General features: G+C 38.7%; 1 protein-coding gene across 2 annotated transcripts in view; it reads left to right on the forward strand.

Annotated features, from left to right (window-relative positions):
* The window catches only part of LOC114659521 (serine incorporator 3-like), a 113,404-nt gene that overhangs the window by 90,386 nt on the left and 5,503 nt on the right, over positions 1 to 17,515 (forward strand). For both annotated transcript variants that reach the window (XM_028812051.2, XM_028812052.2), the window contains exon 9: positions 2,457 to 2,684. In XM_028812051.2, coding sequence (XP_028667884.2) covers positions 2,457 to 2,684 — 228 coding nt within the window. The remainder of the gene's footprint in view (positions 1 to 2,456; positions 2,685 to 17,515) is intronic.

Below are 17,515 nucleotides of genomic sequence, written 5' to 3' on the forward strand. Positions count from 1 at the left end.
ACATTCAAGGTTCCTTTTGTGATTAATTAAATTAACAAGTAAATCACAGGCATGTAGTTCAAGGTTGTCCGGAAAAAATTTGGACGATCACATAGAAAATGTAATTTCTATACCACATCGGTCGTGTAGCGCCTTTCACAAGGGATCTACTACTTACCTGTTGTGTTATAGCGCCTTTAAAATGTAGTTTACCCGAAACCACTCCAGTAGTACTCAATGTATCTTTACTTCTTAAATGTTAATGTTTTACTGTTTAATAACTTATAGACTACATTTTATTTTTTTCCCTTGTACTCAGTGAGCGAAGCCACTGGGTAATCAACTAGTCAAAAATAAAAAAAGAATTCTGACTTTACCAAGTAAGTCTGAACCATGATCAAAAAAAATTAGTGTCAGTCATATACTGTAAGAGGCATGATCGACTCAAAATGAATTTCTAATAAAAAGAAAAGAATTTCAAGATAAAATAATGGAAATGTCAGTATCACTTAATAATAATAACAACACTGGTCTACAAAAAACATTTTTTGTTTGCTTCTGGGAACTTCAGAGCATCTCTTTATTAAGTTTTTTACACTGATTTCATAAATGAAATCGGAATTAAGCTAGCACATCACATTTTTCAGATACACATCATTGCTGTTTTGACACTTTTGAATACCAATATAATATATCAACACAATATCTAGAGTTTGAACTCTGTCCCACCAAAATTGTTTGAATGTGTTTATTCTGAAAACAAACCAGAAGACGATACCAGAGACACTTTAAAACATGTTTCTGTCAATTTACCTCGAGGTCAGTGTTCTCAAAATTGTCTGAGGCAATTGCTTTTGCTGTTGTACTGCATATCCATCTCTCTTTCCATGAACCAACAGTAGTCACCCATCATGCTCGGAGTACATTTTCCTTGATATCGGTTTTCCATCACCTTTGTATCTTGATGAAATCTTTCCCTATGATCATCTCAGACATCGCTTAGATTTGGTGGAAAAAAGTCGAGATGAGAATGTAAAAAATGCGTCTTCAGTGACATTCTGGCTCCCATAAGCTAACGTACTTTCAGCATATTCTCCACAAGCTCAGTATAATTCTCTGCTCTGTGACAGTCAAGAACATTCTGGACAACGTGCACAAATGAGGGTGCTGATTCAGTTGGCTTCAGTTTTCCTTTGAAACTCATCGTCAAGCACCAGTTCACGGATTTCAGGGCCAACAAAAACACCTTCCTTAATTTTGGCTTCACTTTTCTCGAGACCAAACTTATTTCTTAAATGCTGAAGGCATCACCTTTACTGTCCAGTCACCCTAGTTGTCCAAGACCTGGAACATCATAACTAAAAAATGGTACGTGCTGGACGAAAACGGTTTTCAGATTTGGAGTCAGCAAGTGAAACCTGTTAAAGTAAATGTGAAAGAATTACCAGTGTAATAATAATAATTCAGAAAACGGAAGACCATAATAAACAGTTAAAATAAAATTTTAGCATAAAGGAAGGCTGTATGATTTAAGTCACATTAAAAATACAATGCATTTGTTTAACTCATTCGTTATCACATTTTTTTCTTTGTCAAATTGTCATTGTTTGCTGAATCATCCTCCTTTTCTGCATACTGTCTTTCTTTCATTTTATGCTATTAACTGCTTCTACTGGAAAATTCTTTGAAGAATCTGTTTATGAATACGCAATCTTTGGTGCTTATTTTTATTAAACTCACTTCTGATATCATACTCAAGCTTTACGTTGTTCTTTTTCATCATTCCTAAGTTGTATATTTTAGGTATGCATTAGCATCATTATTATTTATTTGACTGATTTGTGCTGGCTTGTATTATTGATGTATGAGGTACACTTGACTTCTTCAGTAGACTGCGCAAAGTAAATAAGGCCAATCACAATAACATTATTGGGACTGTAAAGTGCACATTCTAGAATTAGCACTTTTTGGATAATCCTGTCCAGTATTCATGAAATTACATTAAAAACAGTCCTCTCCAATTCTGTTTAAGCTAAAGTTAGTAGACACTACATGTTCTTTAGTGCAGTGTACATCAGAAGCTCAGTAAAGAGGACTGCAGTTTGGAGCAGTATTTTTTTTTTTGTCCATGTCTTTAGTTGTGAATGATGCTAGATAAATGCTATTAATAGATTTGACCATTATAGTTATATAAAAGTAATGCTTAGTTTAGATATCTACGGCTACCCAGACATGCTGATCAAAATTTAAAAAGCTAACATTAATGAGTACTTTGTTGATTCTGTGTTGTACATTATCAATTGATAGTATGTGGTGTTAAGGTTTATGAATGAAGATCATCATGTAAAAACTAAAATATAAAATTATGTCATTTCAAGTAAAAAAAACTTAAATTCCGGTTTGAAATATGACATTCTTGTTAAAATGCTTTTTTATATAATACTTATGATTCTTTTATTTAATTTTTTTCTCAACAGCATTAAATCATCAAACAATTCTCAAATCAGCAAGCTGACAATCTTTGCTTCTGAAACAGTCATCCTAAACGACACCTCAGTAGAAGCTCAAGGCTTGGGAAGTAGAGATGATCCAAAGCGAGTTGAGGACAATGAAAAGCAAGGTGTTCAGTACAGCTACACAGCCTTCCATATTATGATGTGTCTGGCATCCCTTTACATAATGATGACCATAACCAACTGGTACAGGTTAGTACTGTTGTTGTGCACAGTGTGCATATTTTAAGTTGTCAATACAGAGATATTGTTCTGCCTTGACTCTAAAAGCATCTAATGTCATTTTTTTTTAAAGACAACATTGTTTCATATATAATGCAGTGTTTATTATTTTTAAATTGTTCTTATTGGATGACAAAACATCATGAAACACAGAAAAGTGCTGCTTTTATTATTTCTGTTAAATTGGTCATATCTGCTAGACACATTAATTGTGCATTTTTGTTGAATTTTATTAACCTTCTGCTATTTTCGCAAACTACTAAAATTGTATATATCTCAGGGGGTGTGGGAATCATGCCTTTTGTTTAAAAATCCTTAGTTAAGTAAAAACATCCTGCTTCTCATTCAAGACAAACAATAAAATAATAGTAGTAATAAGTTTTCATTATTGCCAGCTTTTTCCAATTATGAGGTGAATGTAAAAATAAAAATACATTATTCATCTATACTTTGAAACCAGCTAGGAGTTGAAACCATATTAACTTTTAGTCTCTCTCACAGTCAGCAAGGTGAATCATTCTTTAATGAAACACTTTATATAGTCTTGATAACTAAACTGAGTCGTCACATTTACTCTATTCAGTGTATCTTGTTAGGATGGGGCCATTTTAAGGTTGTAAATGGACGAGTAGTCTGAGGAAAGTGCAGATTTCTCTCCTCTTGCATATTACCCTGGTAAAACACCTGCCCAGCTCAAGATCACAAAACACAGCGAGGGTGGTGAAGGCACTGCAGAAAATAACCAGCACCCAGCTTCAGTCTGTTCAGAACATACAGGTGCTGGTCATAAAATTAGAATATCATGACAAAGTTGATTTATTTAAGTAATTCCATTCAAAAAGTGAAACTTGTATATTAGATTCATTCATTACACACAGACTGATGTATTTCAAATGTTTATTTCTTTTAATGTTGATGATTATAACTGACAACTAATGAAAGTCCCAAATTCAGTATCTCGGAAAATTAGAATATCAATTAAGACCAATGCAAAAAAAGGATTTTTAGAAATGTTGGCCAACTGAAAGGTATGAACATGAAAAGTATGAGCATGTACAGCACTCAATATTTAGTTGGGGCTCCTCTGGCCTGGATTACTGCAGCAATGCGGCGTGGCATGGAGTCGATCAGTCTGTGGCACTGCTCAGGTGTTATGAGAGCCCATGTTGCTCTGATAGTGGCCTTCAGCTCTTCTGAATTGTTGGGTCTTGCGAATTGCATCTTCCTCTTCACAATACCCCATAGATTTTCTATGGGGTTAAGGTCAGGCGAGTTTGCTGGCCAATCAAGAACAGGGATACCATGGTCCTTAAACCAGGTATTGGTAGCTTTGGCACTATGTGCAGGTGCCAGGTCCTGTTGGAAAATGAAATCTGCATCTCCATAAAGTTCGTCAGCAGCAGGAAGCATGAAGTGCTCTAAAACTTCCTGGTAGATGGCTGCGTTGACCTTGGACCTCAGAAAACACAATGGACCAACACCAGCAGATGACATGGCACCCCAAACCATCACTGACTGTGGAAACTTTACACTGGACCTCACGCAACGTGGATTCTGTGCCTCTCCTCTCTTCCTCCAAACTCTGGGACCTTGATTTCCAAAGGAAATACAAAATTTACTTTCATCAGAGAACATAACTTTGGACCACTCAGTAGCAGTCCAGTCCTTTTTGTCTTTAGCCCAGGCGAGACGCTTCTGATGCTGTCTCTTGTTCAAGAGTGGCTTGACACAAGGAATGCGACAGCTGAAACCCATGTCTTGCATACGTCTGTGCGTGGTGGTTCTTGAAGCACTGACTCCAGCTGCAGTCCACTCTTTGTGAATCTCCCCCACATTTTTGAATGGGTTTTGTTTCACAATCCTCTCCAGGGTGCGGTTATCCTTATTGCTTGTACACTTTTTTCTACCACATCTTGTCCTTCCCTTCGCCTCTCTATTAATGTGCTTGGACACAGAGCTCTGTGAACAGCCAGCCTCTTTAGCAATGACCTTTTGTGTCTTGCCCTCCTTGTGCAAGGTGTCAATGGTCATCTTTTGGACAACTGTCAAGTCAGCAGTCTTCCCCATGATTGTGTAGCCTACAGAACTAGACTGAGAGACCATTTAAAGGCTTTTGCAGGTGTTTTGAGTTAATTAGCTGATTAGAGTGTGGCACCAGGTGTCTTCAATATTGAACCTTTTCACAATATTCTAATTTTCCGAGATACTGAATTTTGGACTTTCATTAGTTGTCAGTTATAATCATCAACATTAAAAGAAATAAACATTTGAAATACATCAGTCTGTGTGTAATGAATGAATCTAATATACACGTTTCACTTTTTGAATGGAATTACTGAAATCAACTTTGTCATGATATTCTAATTTTATGACCAGCACCTGTATATAACACATGCTGCCTTAGAAAGGCAAATGGTATTATTCGTATTATTAAAGCACACAGCCATCCTGTCTTTTGTAAAACAGTGCAGAACCTTTGGTACACCGACAGTATCTATTCATGGGTCATAAGGTTACTGAAAACCCCGTCATAATAATAATAAAAAAAAAATGATGCTGCATATATTGTGTATATGTATGTATGTGTACCGCTCTCAGCTCCGGCACGATTATAATAATTAAATAATCCGGGGCGCGAGTGACCAACACTACTTTCTACTACACCACTTCAAATTATAGAGACACACCAGCAGGAGCAGGATAAAGTTGAAATGATTATTGATAGACAATACAAATTATCACCGGGACAACAACAACAACAGAAAACCTTATATGTATAATATCGCGCTGCAGCGCTCCCCCTCCCCGCACAAAATCACAACACAAACCCTAGAAAACATACATTACTAATTAGGACTTTAGCAGATGGAAAACACAAAAAAAAGAACAATGAATTTATAGTTTTTTAAAGTCTTATCTGAACCGTAGCGTTGAGCTCCGTCTAGCGTGGGGAAATGAGGCGCCGACCATATATCATATTCCGGGAAAAGTATTTGATTAACAGTTCCTAGTGCTGGTCCGTCAAGTCCTCTCCCGTATGTCGAAAGAAAAAATTATTTGGCTTTCAATGAACCCGGGTTCACCTGACAATATCCACGAGTGTTAATCCTTTCCCTTGTGCCTTTTCCTGTTATGGCTTCCTCCTCCTCTCTCCTTGCCCTCTTCTTTTTTCCCGCCACCTATTTACAAACGGATAGCTCCTCCCCGTACAGTCTGTTGGCCCTCCAAGCCAGGAGCTCCCCTCCCTCTGTATCAAGGGCTGGCCTTGCACATAAAGGCGAACCACTAAAACAGGTATGGGAAAAGGTACAAACTTACAGGTACATAACACATATTCCGGTCGACCGTTACATATGTATGTATGTATGTATGGTCTTGGAAGGGGGTGGGTGGGCGAGTGAACCGAGCAGGGATATATAATAGAGTGACAAACTCCACAAAGAGACATAGCAAGGTTTGGGGCAGCCACCCGTATATTTGGTTCCCAGGCTGCAAATTGCAAATAAATGATAGCACTGATGTGCGCAAAACCGAGTCCAAAACAGAGCTGAGGGAATAGGGAAAAGGTGGAGGCTTTTAAAGGGGATGACAGGAAGTGAGGTCAAAGGGGTCAGGCTCATAAGGGTCTCTAACCATAGGCTCGAGCCCTCACAGGGGTCCGGAGCCGGAATTGTCTTCTTCCATACGCTCAGACCCGGAAGTGACGTCAACAGGGCAAGGTGGAATCTCCCGTGAATGGTCTGCAGAAAAGGGAGTAAAAGAGTCGGTGCACTCTGCCACATCCCGGTCTGATTCGGAATTGCCCTTACTCAAGCCCTTTAGCTGCCTCCCATGCGCACATGTGTGACAAGATATATATATTTATATTTATAATATTGTAAATGCTAGGGGTCACTGTTGCCTCATTAACCCCAACAGACAGATGCTGTGGACACTGAGTAAAATTCCCAAGAAGTATTTTTAATATTCTTCCTTCTTAGCGACAGTGCCTTAAGCACCACAGCCACAAATAAACAGAAGTAAATCATACAATAAACACAATTCTCTCTCTAACTCTCCTCCATACCTCTCAGCAAGCTTTGTCCACCTCCACCCGACTCTGGCTCCCTTGCTGGGTTTACAGCAGTCCTTTTTATAGTCTTTGAGCCGGAAGTGCTTCTGTCCTTCCGAACACGTGACTTGCTTAGCACTTCCAGGTCTAATGAAGAAATGGATGTTTTCTTCAGCCTGGAAGTACTTCAGGGCTTCTGTCCTTGTGACTTGGGAGTACTTCCAGGCTATGGATGAGGCATGGCTCCTCCGGTCCTCTCACACAGCTCATCCTGGCGGCACCCACTGTACCCAACAGGGTTGAGAAACCAAACTCCAAGTCCCAGCGTGCTCTGCAGGAATCCGGGGCACCGCTACACTCCAGGGGAGCTGCCATCTAGTGTTTTGGGGGAGGCAGTGTCCAACAGTAGCTGCCCTCCCCCATCCTTCCATCCTTTGGGCATCCCGACTAGGTTAAGCTGCCGGATGTCCATCACAAAATAAAATATCCATATATATATATAAATTATATAACCAGTCAGAACACCTCAGTTTTTCTTCAGACTTAATTAGTTGAAATGCAATGAATGACCTAAAATGGTGAAAAGGTAAGCAGTAAACTGTTAGAGGATTAAATTTAAAGTTTAGGGTTAGCAAAACCTGAAAAAATGACATTTCAGAATATTACAAATGGGCCTTCGTCAGGGAACAACTAATAGGGTACAACCTACAGCTGTTCTGCAGCAATTAAACTAAATTAAGCCTAACAAGTTGAAGCAAACAGTTTGCACAGGTGTCCCAACTTCTGTTAATTTCTTAAAAACCCTCCATCTGTCTTAAAGAAGAGTTGAAACAGACGCTCATTCTTTGCATTTCACCTGATTAAATTTGAAGAAAAACTTTTGGTGTTCTAAAACTTTTTACCGGTAGTGTACTTAGAAGTAGGTTTATAATTAGTGTTCATAAGAAAAAAGACATGCAGGTTTTGATTATTACAAGAGCTTTATTAACTTAAAAGAATACTACAGTGGCACAGTGTACTTGGGTATAATCTCAGAAGTGCTCAATTTGCCAGCCTTCATTATTTACACATTCTCGTAGTCTACTTGCTACACTCAAGCACACTTTGGCACAGAGTTCTTTGAAGACAAATAAGAAGACAAATAATGCACATAAATAATAACAATAATTAATAAATAAATAACTACAAGAATAAACTCTGTGCTTCACATACTAATAACTGTAAATCTACTTTTGCCCACCCCTGTATATTTACAGTACCCTTTATTCTGTTTGAGACAAAGACACACAGATTTACCCCTCTGCTCCACAGTTTAAAATTACAAATCCAACAGTTTTAAAGTGCACATTGAAAACTTTCATTTAAGGGTATTAACACTTTTTGTCTGTGGTGGGTTGGCACCCTGCCCGGAATTGGTTTCTGCCTTGTGCCCTGTGTTGGCTGGGATTGGCTCCAGCAGACCCCTGCGACCCTGTGCTTGGATTCAGCGGGTTGGAAAATGGATGGCTGGATGGAACACTTTTTGTACATGGTCCCCACATTTCATGGCACCATAATGTTTGGGAAACAGCAATGGCAAATATATTAAAGAATCATTTTTAGTACTTTGTTGCATATTCCTTGTGTGAAGTCAGCAATTCATAGACATCACCAGTGATACTCTGCCATGGCTCTGATGCAGCCATCTTCATCTCCTGCATGTTTTGGGGTCTTGTCCCCTTAAATTTTGTCTTCAGTATATTGGAAGGCATGCTGACATGGATTTTAATCCGGTGACTGGCTTGGTCATTCAAGAAGTTTCCATTTTTTAGCTTTTTCAAAAATCAATATGTACTTTTGCAGCTGGCATTGTGTAAATCTAATTGAGGGGGTCCTTTGAGTCAAGTCGTGTGAGGCATTGCAGTGGATGCAGGGCATCCCCTACACCAGTCGACCAAGGCATTCTCCGCATCTGGATATACTAGCAAGATTGTCGTTCAACTGTTATTGTTTATCTCTTACAATAACATGAGATGTAGATGTGGCATACAAGAAAGTCAGAGAGAGACTGAGAGGTGGCTACAGTATGCATTTGATGTTAAGTTTCAGTCAAAGGCTGCAACTTGGGCCTAAAGCTGGAGCTACATGTGAAGTTGTTAATTAAGTTAATCTGCTAAACAGCAAGGGAAGTAAAATCTGACCACTTAAAGTTGCTGGTCTGAGTTTTTCTGAGGCCTCTTTACCAGGTTACCTTTTTTGTTTCTCAGTATTTTATTTCATGACACCATTTTTCCACATTATACCATTACCGGAAAGCAGAAAAACCACATCAGTATTTTAAAGAGTGCAACATGTATACAAAATTCACCATTTTAGTTAGGCTGGCCTCATTGCCATTACAGATGCCAAGGTCACTTGCTTGAATAACAAATGACAAATGGACAAATGTATGAAAAGCAATATAAGAAAGATGAATGGAATGTTCATTAAGTAAATGGATAAAACTCTGCTGCCTGTTTTAACGACATAGTAAAGTGTGTGGCTTGTCCACTAAGATGAACTTTCTTTAGCTTCCATATCATTTTCTGGAATAAGCTTTATGGAGGAGGCTATAAGAGGAAGAAAACATAATCCACATACCAGCTCCCCAATTTGTATGTTCAAGTAATGCAAAGCACATGTTTTTGTACTAAAATAATCCAGAATGATCAGTGCAGGTCATAAATAGGAAATTAAAGACTGAATTGAATTGAAGACAGGACTCTTGACCAATGAATGAGGGGAGGAGATGGGTCATCAATTAAAAGTTTTGTTTTTTTTCTCCGTTTGTCTTTAGTTTCTGATTTAAGGATCACAGATTGAATTTGTTAGCCTTGGATTGCCTTTTTAGGCAAACCCTTTTTCCTCCTGTTTTGCCTTTTATTTAATAATTTCTTTGGATTTAAAGAACATAGTCAGTCCAGAAGGTTTTGCAATTTTTCACTCCTTTTGAAGTGCATTTTTGTGTTTTGGGACATTTAATGGTATTACTTTTAAAGCAAGTGCCATATTTTGTGCGTATGCTGGTCTGAATGCTTGCCTATTGAGTTTGGGGTCTGGGGTGTTTGTGTTTTTTGAGGATGACCAGTGAAGACTTAGTAAGGTTTTCATTTATTTTGAGGCTTGTTTTTGCCATTTTGTGTTGTTGTGTCACACCATCAGTCATCTAAGGAGCTGGAGGTTTTTACTTTGTTTCCCGCCAATATTCTCCATTAAAGAGGGCTATGGTATGTTGTTTCCTTACCTGGAACCTTTCCTTAGCTAAATTGCACACTCCACCCAGGATCTGTTTCTCACTTGTGCTTCTCTTTCTGCCTGTTGTCTTTCTAGGATATCAGGATCACATACTGTAAAGGGGATATACAGGGCCGGATTTTCCTATAGGCTAACTAGGCTTCAGCCTAGGGCCTCAAGATCAAGAGGGGCCTACATTCAAATTGTTAGCAAAATTTTATTATCTCTCATGTAATTTACAAACTTAAAAATGGAAGGTGAAAGGGCCTCATAAGTGGAATAGCCTAGGGCCTCTTTTCATATAAATCCAGCCCTGGGGATATACCGATCAGCCATAACATTAAAAGTGAATAACTTAAGTGAATAATATTGATTATTTCATTACAATGGCACCTGTCAAGGCAACAGTCAGTTCTTGAAGGTGATGTGTTGGAAACAGAAACATGGGCATACATAAGGATCTGAGTAACTATGACAAGGGTCAAATTGTGATGGCTAGACCACTGGGTTAGAGCATTTCCAAAATGGCAGGTCTTCTGGGATGTTCCTGATATGCAGTGGTTAGTACCTACCAAGAGCTACTGTAGCACAAATTATTTTAAAAAACTCAGTGCTGGCCATGATAGAATGGTGTCAGAACACACAGAGCGCACAGCTTGCTGTGAATGGGGCTGCATAGCCACAGACTGGTCAGTGTGCCCATACTGATCCCTGTCCACCACTGAAAGCATCTACAATGGGCAGAGAACTGGACCCTGGAGCAATGGAAGATGTGGTCAATCACATTTTCTTTTAGATCACATGGATGGCTAGCTGCATGTATATCGTTTTACCTGGGGAAGAGATGGTAGCAGGATGCGCCATGAGAAGATCACAAGTCGATGGAGGCAGTGTGATGCTCTGGGCAAAGTTCTGCTGGGAAACCTTGCTTGCTGGCATTCATGTGGATGTTGCTGTGACACATAACAAAACCTAAAGATTGTTGCAGACCACATAACACACCTTCAGGACAACGGTATTTCTTGAAGAGTTCAAACTGTTAACTTAGCCTCCAAATTCCCCAAGTATCAATCTAATCAAGCAATTGTGGGATTTCCTAGGAAAAAAAGTCCAATCCATGGAGGCCCCACCTCATATCAAACAGGACTTGTATATGCTGTTATCGTCTTGGTGCCAGATACCACAGGACACCTTCAGAGGTCTTGCGGAGTTATACCACCGAAACAGCTCTGATCCATCCAGACATGGACGTGCGGCCTACACAATATCAGGCAGGTGGTTTAAATATAATGACTGATTTCTCTACATTTGCTGAACCTGGGTGTCTCTCTGGCTGCTTTGAATCATCCTATTAGTGACCCAAATCCTGCCCATCCTGCCAGCCAGGAGCCCCTTACATACAATTCATAAGTTGATAGAATTACATAATAAATAGATATACATAATAAATTTGAAAAGGAATGAAAAAAACTGAAGCTAGAAATTTAATTTTTGTGGGCTTTTCCTTAAGGAACAGACAAAGTCAAAGTCCTGTTGACCTAGACCAGGGGTGGGCAAATTCATTCCTGGAGGGCCGCAGTAGCTGCAGGTTTTTGTTCCAACCCAATTGCTTAATAAGAAGCAGTTATTGCTCTAGAAACACTAATGCTTCATTTTAGTTATCTCCCTCGTTAAGATTATGAACCCTTATTGCTTATTTAAGTCTTAAACAGCTGCATTCTCGGTTTTTAATTGCTCCTTATTAGCAATAAGCTGTAAATGACAAAAGAAACCAGCAGTTATCCATTTTGCTTGTTACCCTTTACACCTGTGTGTATTTATCGTGCACTATTTGGTTTATTGAAATACTTGGAAGGAAAGAGAAGAGAAAAAAGTGAAGGATTGAGGATTACCCATCCGTTTTACACTTCAGAGTATTTGGATGATATCCTTAGAATGGAAAATAAAATCTAGAATATGAGAATGACTTGACATAGCAGAGTTAAAGCACTAACAAGCCATGAAATGTAATTATTGGCAAGGATTGTTTTCTAATTAAGCAACTGGGTTGGAACAAAAACCCGCAGCCACTGCGGCCCTCCAGGAATGACTTTGCCCACCCCTGACCTAGACCAGTGTTTCCCAAACTCGGTCCTGGGGACCCCCTGTGGCTGAAGGTTTTTGTTCCACCAAGCTTCTGTTTTTAATTGAACTCCTGGGCTAATTAAGTGAACTGATATTTCCCAAGTTCTGTGTTTAGGGAAAAATATAGAAATTAGAAAACAAAGTTTGCTAAAAAAAAAAAATATTAAAATGTACCAAGCAGTTATATAGGAAAAATGTATATTCATCTTGATTTTCATTCTACTTTTCTAGGTGTTCTAATTGTTTAATTAATCCATTATTGACTAATTAGTTGGTCTGACGCTAAAGTAGTTGCAGCCTTTGATTATCCAGTGTTGTTTGCCTGGGTGTCTGCTCTGCTCGCTTTAAATTGTCATTATTAAGATACAACAAATGTGGAAAAACTGCACAGAGAGAGTCTATAGCAAAAGCAGAAATATTTATAAATGTCTTTATAAATGTAAAAATCATGCTGCTGTGCTTTTCTGAATGTCAAATAAAAGAAAAAAAAATCCTAGCTAATCAAATGAGCTTAGGGCTATCAGGTGTTGTCACTGATTTGGAATCTGGTTGGAACAAAAAACTGCAGCCACTGTGTGCCCCCAGGACCGAGGTTGGGAAACACTGACCTAGACCATCGGGCCCTTTCTGGACGTTAAACACAGTCGAGTACAATTAAAGACATCTCTATGCACACAAGTATACTGTAGGACAGGGGTGTCAAACTCCAGGCCTGGAGGGCCGCAGTGGCTGCAGGTTTTCATTCTAACCCTTTTCCTAATCAGTGACCAGTTTTCACTGCTAATTAACTTCTTTCACATTAATTTTAATAGCCCTGTTTATAAGAATTCAGTCCTCTGAATTTATTCCTTTCTTCATTAAATGGCAGCCAAACAGAAATGAGATGTGAAACGAGCCAACAGATGACCAGCTAAACTGGGATTTCAAACTCCAACCAATCTTTTAATGACAGGCTGATTCTTGCTGTTAATTAAACTCGTTATTTAATTCCATGGCCTGTTGCTTCTCTTATTCTGCCACAGCAGACATTTCTAAAACTGTTGATTTTTCTGTTTTTTCTAAGAACGTCGTCAAAATGTTTTGCTGACCTGAGAGTTTAACCTTACTGAGACCATCACCTTTATTTTCAGAAATTGTGTGATTGGCACAGCTGGTCATGTGGCGGCTTGTTTCGTGTCTCATTATTGTTTGGCTGCTAATTAAAGAAAAAGTGACAACTAAGGGGCCTGATTCATGCTAATTAAAACTAAGGCAACAGAAGTTAATTAGCAGCAAAAACTGGTCACTAATGAAGAAGATGGTTAGAATGAAAACCTGCAGCCACTGCAGCCCTCGAGGACTGGAGTTCAACACCCATGCTGTAGGAAGTCTGATTCCTGTCAATGCGTGGTACTGTTGAGATGGACAACTGTCTTTTGCATCCCTATAATAGAAAAGATTGATTACTATGTTATTAGAGTAAGTGCATTAGAACCTTAAAGCTACTACTGTAACATGGTACTGTAGAGGTGCACATTATTTTAAAGATGAAAACAATTTGCCTACCTGATATCCCAGGTTGAAGACCTACTGAGCTGTGTGGACAGTTCACTCATCAAAAGACACTTTAGAATGAATGGCATAGAAATGCAGACAATAGGTTGTGAAAAACGAAATCAATTTCATGTTATAGTGAAAGCTTAAAATTTAAGGTGTAAAACGCTGCATTTAGAAAGCAGAACACAATAGCATTTTATGATTTACCAATACTGCAGGGTTAATTTTTAATTAATCCACATCTCTCTCACCTGCGGTGGGTTGGCGCTGTGAGCGCTGAAGTCGAAATCAACAACGGGAGTCTAAAACCATCCATCCATCCATTTTCCAACCCGCTGAATCCGAACACAGGGTCACGGGGGTCTGCTGGAGCCAATCCCAGCCAACACAGGGCACAAGGCAGGAAACAATCCTGGGCAGGGTGCCAACCCACTGCAGGACACACACAAACACACCCACACACCAAGCACACACTAGGGCCAATGTAGAATCACCAATCCACCTAACCTGCATGTCTTTGGACTGTGGGAGGAAACCGGAGCGCCCGGAGGAAACCCACGCAGACACGGGGAGAACATGCAAACTCCACGTAGGGAGGACCCGGGAAGCGAAGAGTCTAAAACCAATTTTTAATAAAAAACAATTTCTTTATTCTTTTGTTCTTTATTCTTGGTGAGTAAAAAACCTGTGAGACTGCCCTGTTGGAGAATGTGGGCAGACTGCAAAAGAAAAAAGTGTTTTCCCTTTTATCACCTAGCTTGTTCATTTAGCTAAAGAGAGAACAGAAAAAAAAACATAACAGTTCATTTTGAGGTCATCCATAGATTAGGGAACATCTTAAATTTATGACATAGGAGTACAGAAAAACAAACAGCAGTACCAGGCACCTACATTATCTAAAGAATGTGCCCGTCTTAGTACAAACCCATTTTAAGCAGTTTTCTTAAAGTTCATTGCATTAGTTATAAAGAGATTACATTCTTTTAATTTTAATATCTTCATTAGATTATATTTGTTTGATTAGATTAATAATTCTTATTTATTAATTCATAAGTAACTTGTTTTCTTATAATATTAAACAAGAGCAAAGAAAGATCACATTGAATTATAATATCACAGGGTGTTCTGTTAATATCAAGAGGTTAGCACTTTCACACAGAAAAATTAAATCAGTCTCATATTCTGTGTATAAACATAATTCATTTCCTACCTAAATGCAGATAAAATCATATAGAATTATAAAATCATATAGTTCTCTGCAGCATGATTAATACAAAATTCAGTCATTGGTATTTTGTGAGTTAAATACTTATAATCATCTGCGGTGGGCTGGCTCTCTGCCCGGGGTCTGCTTCCTGCCTTGTGCCCTGTGTTGGCTGGGATTGGCTCCAGCAGACCCCCGCAACCCTGCAGTTAGGATATAGTAGGTTGGATAATGGATGGATAGATGGATACTTATAAACATTACAGTTAATAATGTTTTTTCTGTGTTCTCAGCGCCCTGCCCAGGGATTTGTTCCTGCCTTGTGCCCTGTGTTTGCTGAGATTGGCTCCAACAGACCCCCCGTGACCCTGTGTTAGGATATAGCAGGATGGACAATGACTGACTGACTGACTGACTGCCATCTCTCTCAATGTTGCAGTCACTGCCTTAGCAGTCCTTTTCTCTACCATTCAGTCAGCATTTTTCAATTTCATTTTCAAAAAAAGTCTACTCAGTATCTAGTTTTGTGGTACACCATCTGTCATTAGGTATTTAGGTCATGTTTGGGTGCGTCATAGACCATCTGTTTATTTGTAGCTGATCTTAAGCAGAAGGCACTTCAGTGCTCAAATTAAAAAAAAAAAAAAAAACATAGCGCTTCCTGAATTGGAGGAATTGCAAAGTTATAAACTGTGAAACCGTAAAAAGGAATGGTCTATTGTACATCACAGACTAGTCTATAATTCTCAGGAGTAGTTGGGATTTCATTTGATTTATTCAATGAAGTTCTGGCATTGGCCACAATGAAGGAATGAAGTACAGTGCTGTGCGTTAATTATACTGTAGATGGTGCTGTTCATTCGAAATGGTTAATAAACAACCTCACTGGAAGTAGAGATTAAAAGAGCGGCCGTAGAATTTTATTATAGAAATGCAGCAGGTCATTTGTTGTTCTGTTGAAATAAAAATTTATTAAAGTGATATGCGTAAAAGGTGATGATGTTTCTCGTGTCCTGGAACCCCTACAGATTTTATTTTTTTCTCCAGCAGCCGTCTGGAGTTTTTTTTGTTTGTTTTTTCTGTCCCCCCTGGCCATCCTTACTCTTTTTCTATGTTAACTAATGTTGTCTTATTTTAAATTTCTTATTTTGTCTTTTATTTTTCTTCATTATGTAAAGCACTTTGAGCTACTTTTTTGTATGAAAATGTGCTATATAAATAAATGTTGTTGTTGATGATCTACTAGTATGTGATTTTTGTATGCACAGTCTTTTATTAGTAAAGACATCAGTTCTGCCATTGCTATTAAAATTTGGTGAAATTGTGTTTTATTATTTGTCAAATCAGCTATTATTCTAAATAATTTATTGTTTCTGTTAATTTGCCAAGTTAATCAATGTGGGTCTTGTTGAGGAATTTCTTATTCAGCACTGCTTTGTACTTTCTGTTTATGACTCTTATGTTTTAGTCATTGTGGAACTCATTTAGCTCCAATCTGAATTTGTACCATATATTTCTGAGGCATTCATGATTTTGATTAGTTTTACTGGTGACATCATTTCAGCGTCATCTTGGATGATACTTTGCCACACTGGCACCACTGTTTTGTGCACAGGTTTATGGCTGAGACCATGTTGTTGTTGGCAGTGGTGCCCTGTTACTGTTTACATGTTCCCATTCCCGAAGATCAAGAGATCTGTATTTAGGGCAGATACACAGTTGTTCTTGCATCAGGTTGTTGGATTGTAGTTTAGATCTCTCACTTTACAATCCTTTATTTTCCTTTTGGTGTTTCAAGTAGCGTGTGTTTGTGTGTGTCCTGTGGTGGGTTGGCACCCTGTCCGGGATTGGTTCCTGCCTTGTGCCCCGTGTTGGCTGGGATTGGCTCCAGCAGACCCCCGTGACCCTGTGTTCGGATTCAGCGGGTTGGAAAATGGATGGATGTTTCAAGTAGCTTCAAAATGTTAGGAGGAAGAAATTTATTTTTTGTGGATTTTATTTCTGACTAGCTGAAGCACCTGGGGCTACCTGGGTATATTTATATAATGAGTTAGGGTAAGAAAGCAAATATTTGTGTTTTTTAAATGTTGACACTCTTGTCATTGCTGGCTGAAATGCAAGTTTCCCATCGGTCATCTCTACTACCTCTCTATCAGTTTCTCTGCTCTCATGTATTGAAATTTGTTCTTTTTCTGTATGGCTGGATTTCATAATTGAGGTAACTCCTTGCTAGGTTGGGACAATGAATTCCACTTCTTTGTATTTCCTGGTGTAGTTTCAGGAATAGATGGTTAATCCCATACTACTGAACTTCATTGTTTGATTGTTAAGATGGGCAAAACTGTTTTTTGTGTTGTTCCCCAATCCATGATGAAACATTTGAAACACCATAAATCTTGTATGTTAAGTCTTGTTAATCTCTACATATACAAGGCAAAGCCCTCACTGACTCATCACTAATTCTCCCACTTTAGATATAGGTAGGAAGCTGAAATTTTGCGTGCTCATTCCTTGCAGTGTACTTACAAAAGTTAGGTATGTTTCATGTGCTATTGCAACACCCCCGCGTGTACCCCCTAAACTGTATATATAGATAGGGGAACCCCCTCCTCACTATTTCTGTGACTTTCAATA

Source organism: Erpetoichthys calabaricus, chromosome 10 (assembly GCF_900747795.2).
Source record: "Erpetoichthys calabaricus chromosome 10, fErpCal1.3, whole genome shotgun sequence".
Taxonomy (NCBI): Eukaryota; Metazoa; Chordata; class Cladistia; order Polypteriformes; family Polypteridae; genus Erpetoichthys; species Erpetoichthys calabaricus.